The sequence below is a fragment of the Rhamphochromis sp. 'chilingali' genome, assembly GCF_963969265.1.
Source record: "Rhamphochromis sp. 'chilingali' genome assembly, chromosome: 1".
Taxonomy (NCBI): Eukaryota; Metazoa; Chordata; class Actinopteri; order Cichliformes; family Cichlidae; genus Rhamphochromis; species Rhamphochromis sp. 'chilingali'.
The window spans coordinates 46,919,330-46,927,178 of NC_137929.1; the positions used below are offsets into that span (position 1 = coordinate 46,919,330).

At 36.6% G+C, this 7,849-nt stretch overlaps 1 protein-coding gene across 1 annotated transcript; it reads left to right on the forward strand.

Annotated features, from left to right (window-relative positions):
• The first annotated feature begins 755 nt into the window (after window positions 1-755).
• LOC308404188 (uncharacterized protein) lies at window positions 756-7,021 on the forward strand. The gene is made up of 11 exons (XM_080894091.1): window positions 756-870; window positions 959-1,131; window positions 1,247-1,387; window positions 1,746-1,884; window positions 2,332-2,512; window positions 2,801-2,942; window positions 3,360-3,503; window positions 4,657-4,709; window positions 4,792-4,824; window positions 5,812-5,888; window positions 6,865-7,021. Exons 1-11 carry the CDS (start codon window positions 757-759, stop codon window positions 6,970-6,972), a joined length of 1,305 nt encoding a protein of 434 aa, XP_080750217.1. The 5' UTR covers window position 756; the 3' UTR covers window positions 6,973-7,021.
• The last annotated feature ends 828 nt before the right edge of the window (window positions 7,022-7,849 follow it).

The window sequence follows — 7,849 nt, forward strand, 5'->3', positions numbered from 1 at the left end:
ATTTCACTATAGCAATAGTAGAATCATGTTGTCACCAGTTGTATGCATGTAGAATGTTATCACAAGTGGGCCTCCTGTTTATTGCACCTTCACAGGGGGGCTATTGTAGAAAGTGGAACACATCCAGGCGCCACATTTAAGGGATATTTGACAGGTGCTTGTAATTTTTTCTTAATGGAGAAGCGGGATCAAGGATTAGCTGAAATGAAGATATTGTCATGGTCTCACCAGCTGATCCCGTATTGGGCAACATGTGTTTTTGTTGTTTTTGCTCTTTCTCCCTCTCTTTCTCTCTCTCTCTCTCCTCCAGGGGCAGTCTTGGGACCCAGGGCTTGTTTCTTTGTAAATATGTTTGTTGTCTGTGTGTTGTGTTTTGGGTAGTCTCCCTTCTTTTCGCCTCCCCTTGTGTGCTTTCGTTCGCTCTCCCGGATGTTTTGGACACAGCGCGACCTCTGCACTAATCCATCCAGAAAACTCACACTGACATGTATCACCAACTACTGCTGAAAATGTTAACAAAAAAATAAAATATAGAATTAAAAAAAACTTGACAAATGTAATGCAGAGCAAAGATAATGTTTGAAGTCCCAGTACGATGTGGAAAGGAATTTAATTTCTTTGTTACTGGCAAACCGGTTAGCCCTGTCTTCACTGCAAATTACTGTCAAACAGACAACCATGAAACATTTCCTCATACTACAACATGTCCCAGCCTACTATGACTTTCTTTTGTGCAGAGACGTTCTCACATTTATCATGCCGCTCTCTGCGCTGGTGTTGATGCTGCTGGTCTGCAGTGTTCAGGCTAATTTTTACAGTATAGTGGTGAACTACTATCCACGTGGCAATGTTTCAACAGGATCTTCCACTGTAAGTACACTTTCTCAAAAGACAAGTATATTTACTTTGTGAATTTTGAAGGTGTTTAAGTAAACACATCTTCACTGTAAATCTGCAGGGCATCCTGTATTACAAGTTGGGCTACAGCTCCTGCTTGTATAGTTTGCCCTACTCCATCGGTGGTCAGACACTTGTTTTAGACAAGGTCGACGAGGAGAGTATAGGAGAATGGTGCCAAACTGAAGGAGTCATCTCTCGGCTTTTTTCCAGCAACTCTATATTTTCAATTCCGTGAGTGCACACATACGCTGTACATAATTACACATGCATAAATATGTTTTTTGTTGTCTGAGGGGGAATGAACGTTAAAAAACCTCCTCTGAAAAGTCATTCATTTCTATCACAGGGTCTCTGGCATAGACTGGATCTTTGGCATCAAAAATGGCATCGTATCATTTAAAATTCAGGCTCTGGTGGAACTGAGGATCCGCTCTGACATCGGCAAAGCCAACACATCACCACAGACCACTATCATACCAGCTATCAGGTCAGCCCTGTTTGTGCCTCCATTCCTTTTTTAGTATTTATACACAGATACATGCATTCATACAATTTTATGTGTCACGTCTGGCACTTTCATTGCTTTTCACAGACTAATTTGCTTTAAGATGGAAAGTTTCACCATAGAGAAGGAGAAAGATAGAGAATGCTACAAGTGAAAATTAATCTTTGGTCCAAGTTAATTTTTGCAGTTGTGAAACTTTAACCATAAACCCAGAACAGCATCCAGGCTGTGGGTGTACTGAGCAGCTATCAAAATGAATAAAAAATTGTGTCAGATATTTCATGGAAATGAATGCAAATAATGGAAAATGAGTTTGTTTGGTTTTTTAACTTTCTTTCAGAGTTCCGTCAAACTGTCCAAGAAATTTGAGCCTGTTGATGTTTGATCCTGATGGAGACATAGTGAAATGCAGAAATGGAGATGCATCACTCTCAGAGTGTAGTCCCTGCACACCACCGTCTGTCCTCAGCCTTTCACCAGTAAGTAACAGCTATTTTTTTTTGTCACTGGAGACATGTTGGCTCCAGTGTCAGATTAACGAACTGACCTCCCAGCCCATTGTTCCTCAGTGGGCTGGTTTCAGTCATTATGCAAATGTACTGTTTATAAGCTCGGAGAAACCTGCAGTCAGCTGAGACTGAAGAAGTCACTTGGATGAGTGACGAAACGCTACGTCCAGATGAACAGAATCAACTTTTGGAGATTTACTTACCTGGATGATTGAGCATGCATCAAGATGAGACATGTTGGCATAGACAACAATGCTTGTTCATCATGTCAGATCAATATATCTGGCAAAGACAAACAAAAAAAGCCTGCTTTTTGTTCATTTAGATAAGTGTAAATTATGTGAAATGTTGCTTTTTAGTAAGTAGGAAATATTTGTGCTATTTTGTCTTCATGGCCCTATTTTTATCTTCTTGCAGTCCTCTTGTACTCTGTCATTCAGCCCCACAAACAGCAGTGATGAAGGTCCGTATGCGGTACAGCTGATGATAGAGGACTTTCCCAGACAGAACATAACGTTGACTCAAACCAACGGGACACAAACAATAATAACAACCAACGATGCTATCAGCAAAATGCCAGTTCAGTTTGTCGTGAGAGGTACAAATAATTTCTCCTGGCTCCTGCTTAATGGCCCTGTTATTTTGGCCTTTTGATTTTGGCCACCATGAAGCTAACGTTTACTTTATCCTTACTGCAAGAAACCCAGAATTTGTCAAGATTTAAACAACTTATCTTTACTTTACAACTTGGCTGCTTATGAACTTGGAAAAAGCTTTCGCTTGGCTACCTGTAGATGAGAAAAACAATCCTGGTGGACCAGTTAGAGTTTCTGTTCTTAAAAAAAAGTCTTTATTATTGTCATCACTGCTTTGTGTGTTGTTTCAGTGGATCCTGCAGTGCCATCGTGCACAGAGGGACTCTTTCTACCCATGTTCCTGCCTCCAACCCCAGCCCACAGAACCCAGCTCTACACCTACGTCAATCAGTCTCTGGCTATCAGCATCAAGGCACAGACACTTAACTCCACGTAAGTAGATCTCTAAATATAGAATTAAAGGCTTTATTTGTTAAATTACCAATGATTAACACATCCTGCAGCACTGACAGTTTCTAAAATTAAAATGTAGCTTTAATGCGCAAATCAAACCTGTTTTTCATTTAATCAGATCATGAATCTTATCTTCTGAGTTGTGTAACTTTAGCACTTCTACGCTGCGCTTCTACAGACAGGTTTGATAAGCCAGCAACCCAACCGGTTTTATACTGATGTTAGGATGTACTAGCACTAGGTTAAGCTAAGACAATTAAAGAGAAACAAGAATAAAAATAAACATCTTTTAAGCCAAAACTGAACCATGTCACAGGTAAATACCTTTTTCTGTTTGAAGATGGGGAACTTTTGAGAAACTAACTTTTTTTCTTGTTTTTGTTTTTTTTCTTAAAGGATCTCTGAGCTGCTGTTCAGCGCGCCGCACACAGTAACTCAAAATCAAACAGGCCCAGGACAGTTCACACTGACGTGGACACCATCTGATTCAGTAGCTGAACAAAGCCACCCCATTTGTTTTGTTGTCCAGGCAGTTTTAGGGTCAGTATCCTGTTTCATAAATATGATCCTATACAAAAACTATTGAAATTTTCATTAAAAAAAGTGAAATGGAACAACTGTAATTTGCTGAATATGTTGCCCTTTTTTGTTCACTCATGATATGTGTCCAAACTGCATTCCTGTAAACCTTTTCACACTCTGACATTATAATTGTAGCATCAAAACAGTCACAAAGCAGACATAGCGAGAAACTGAAATTCACTGAAGACAGAACACATATGTTTTTTAAATACCTTTGAGGAATAACTCCATAACAGCAGACACCTGCGTAGGTGTGAAAAGATTGGTTTTGAAAGTAGAGCAGAAACAGATAAATACTGCAAAATGCAATGTTTTGTTGTTGGTTTTTTTTTTTTTTTTTTTACCAAGAGCTGCCTCAGCAAGTTAAAGATTAAGGAAAAAGAGAAGAGAAAGAAGAGCAACATAATGAGTCCAGATATCATATATAGTCCAGCTGCAAAACAAAGCTTTTATTAGTGACAAGAACAGGAAGATCTAAGACTGGCCAAGTCAGTTTCCACATTTAAACCTTTAAGTACTAAATAGAATATCAGTTAATTTGACAAATTATAACTCATTTAATGCTAAAAATGTCATTATTCAGTCTGTGCAAACCAGTAGGACAACAAGTCCACAGCATCATACACATATCCCCTTAATAGGGCATATACACGTTATCTTTCCTTTCATAGCTGATTCATTATTTGGTGCACACTATTTTGTTAGTGTCTCATGATCATGACTGCTAAGGGTTGAAGGGTACTGAGGACACATTTTATCTGCTGAAATCCTGCTTCACCGGAAGAGCATTTCCAACAAAGATACTAAAGTTCAATGGTTTGTAGACTTGATGTTGTGACTGCATCAAAGGATTATATTTTTGTGTTTCTTATACTTGTAAAGTTACTGATGCTAATTATAAAAGGTAATCATAAGGTACTAATTTTTCTTGTTGTTTGACTTAAAATCAAAATAAATCAAATTGTAGCAAACTAAATATCTACAAGTTAAACTCTCTAAACATTAAAAAAGATCATTTAAACAGGTTACAACACTAAAACATTGAAAATATTTTTTTTTAATTTAAAACACAATTTAATAATGGCTCTATTGTACTGATTTATTTTCACAGTGCAGCCAAGTACCACTCTGAGCTTCGATGTGTCATTGTGACCGTTAGAAAAGGTGAGCAGTGCATTAACATCCACTACTAACAACTGCACAACTGATGCAGTTCATGAGTAACCGCCGTTTTGACTTTTTACAGCATTGCCAACTCCATCACCCAATACACCAGAGTGTGAGTATAAAAGCGTGGAGTGATGTTTAACACTCAAAGTTAGTCTTATTTGATAGATTTAGTGAATAAATAGAAAATAGCAGAAGAATAAAATCTCGTACTTGTGTTAAGGATGAGTCAAACCAAAAACCCAGAACTTGTTGATAGTTTCCCTCATTCCAGTGGAATCGCTGCATAATTGCTCTTTGCATAGTTCAACTTTGGTAAACATTTGCTCACTTTCAAACCACCCACTAACTGCAGAAATTTAATTTTCAGCTTCATCCACTAGAGGGCAGAGTGGCATTTAAACCACTAGCGCTAGCAAGCTTAGCTAAAAGGCTACATGCACACACCTGGTAATTATTGATATGTATGTATGTATTGATATGTAAGAGACCAATAAAATATTAGAATTTCACCTCAAGCCAAACATAAAGTTCTTGGATAGGCTAGAACATGCAGAACTCTATATCCTTTAATTATTGAGGCTGTAGACCAAAGTGTTTATTTGTACCAGGTTTAAAAATGTTAAATTTAATTCTGAAGTTTGGCTTCTGAACATGAAAGTCAATGGCCTCAAGTGCACATTGTAGTCAAGAACTTTGTTTATTACAACTACAAAGTAGACTTGATTGTGACTGCAAAGTGTTCTGCATTTCAGTGTTGAGCCCTGGAGTAAGATGACTTACTCCAGGGCTGCCAAATGAGCAAAAGTGACCTTGAGAAAACTCTTACAAAATTTATCTTAATTTCTCAGTACTCTTAATGGGAAAAACACTGTGAAATGATAAACAAAGTGACAGAAAATAAATAAAAACAAATATTGTAGAAAACTAATTGTATTAGTTTTACAAAACTATGTTTGAAAATACAAAAATGACCCATCTCTAATGACATGAACATAAAGTTGTAAAGGAAATGTTATGATTAGATAACTCAAACAAATCAAGTCAGAAAAACATTCTTGTTGGTTTAGAGACATTCTAACATTCTTTGTGTTTCTAGATGTTGCAGCGCTGAAAATGAAGTTTTCCTCGTCGATGGATTTATCTAAAATCAATACCAATGTCTTCCTAAATCAGGTCAGACTTATATCCAGTCAGAAACCAAATAAGCGTACCAGTGAACTACACCCCTGCAGTTGTAGACATTACGATAGAAACAGCTTCTGTGAGTGATTACAGAAAAAAAAGTTCAGATCACAGTGTGTGTCTGAACTTTTGTCTACGTTTGTTTTGTTTTGTTTGCCTTCACTTGCTGTTTTTTGGCATTCAGGCAGCACAAACACTTTGAGTTGAAATATCAAATTCAGTATTTTTAAATTTGTTAAAATTTCTGTAGAGAGGAGCAGGACTGTGAACTGTAATAATTACATAATTACCATCAGAATTACCTGTGGAATTATTGCATGGCTAAACTGAGCCATGTCCTAACTGACTTCCTGCAGCACAAATGTTTAGGAAATGTGGTGTATTCATGTATACAGTGACTAACAATTGTATTAGACCACCAGTCATAAAACCAAGAAAACAAAATGTGTTTAAAATTAATATTGCTATTCATTAAGCAAATAACAATCGGGATTGACATTTTTCAATTCCAACTTCTCTGAGAAATCTGAAATTAATCAAGCATGAAAATCAACAATGAAAACTAATTGGTCTCCTCATGAATGCAAGTAATTAATTGAAATGTAGGATCTTAATCCCAAAAATTAAATGTCTTTGCTTTGTTCTTCAGCTTTATATATGCGTATGTATCTAGGACTGATAACTGTTCTTAGATAAAACAGTTAGCAGAACTATAAAGTAGCATCTAAATGTGAAAGAATCAGAGGGAGAATCTAGCTTTACATCTTTTAGACTTTCACCTGTTTATGCTCAAGAATTAAGAAAACCTGAATTGTTCACTCAAGATATACATTACAAAATATACATTTTCTCAGTGTAAAATAGTAAAACTGTTTTGTAGATGAATTGTTTCTCAATCCACTTTCCAAAGAAAAACCACACCTGAGAGTGTGGTGATGTTTTCTCACTGTTCCTTCTTCCTCCTCAGATTAAACAGAAACTGCAGTCATACGGACTGCCTGATGACATCAGTCTGCGCCTCATAAGCAGTGTGCCACAGATTGGTGTAACTGTGTCCTCTAATTCTACAACATGAACCTGAAGTCCTGCGTCTGCATGCTCTTTCTTCACTGTGTATTTACTAGTTCAAGACTTTTATGTGGAAAGATAATAAAAAATATTACTTATAACAGATATTTTTGCACTAAACAGGTCTGTCATATAACATTCTTTATAATATTAAATTTTTAAAGGGATCTTTCAAGGTTGAAATTTATGTTTACTATTGATTAATCCTTCTTTGTTCTTTCTTCCAATATCCTTGTCTGGTGGGCTGTGTTCTGTATGCAAGTGGTCGTGGAGGATTTTTTTAATCATATTTTTTACATGAGTGTAAGGTTTGTAAACTGGTTTTGGGTGAATCAGTTTCTTATACAGTCGTGTTTATTTGTTTGGCTTTAGAAAGCTGTTCTTCGAAGTCATAGCAGCCAGTGGCTGGAATGAAAAAACAAACAAAAAAACAATCTCAGTCACATTTCTGACTTCAAATTATTTTTCCTACAAATTAAATCAAAAGTTTTCTTGTTTTCTAAAACATAGACTTAACATCTGACTTAGGATCACTGATGACTTAGACCTCACAGAGTTAAGAAAAACAGTTTTTGCATCCATTTCTTTTTAGCAAAAATTTTATTTTTCTTTTACCAGGTGAAAAAACATCAGAAAAGAGGAACTACAAACACCAAATATGCTTAACTTTCTGCAGAGAAGTGTCTATGTTTGTGTTTATCGATTTCAGAAACTTTATTAAGCCCAGAAGCAACAAGTTCGGTCAGTTAACATCATTTTGCTTTAACCTCCTAGGACCTGGCGTCCACACATGACATTTTGGGTTATTTAGACCAAAATACTCAATTTTGCTCAACAAGGTCCTGATATCCACTTACTAGGACATCATATTGTATTGTTCTATC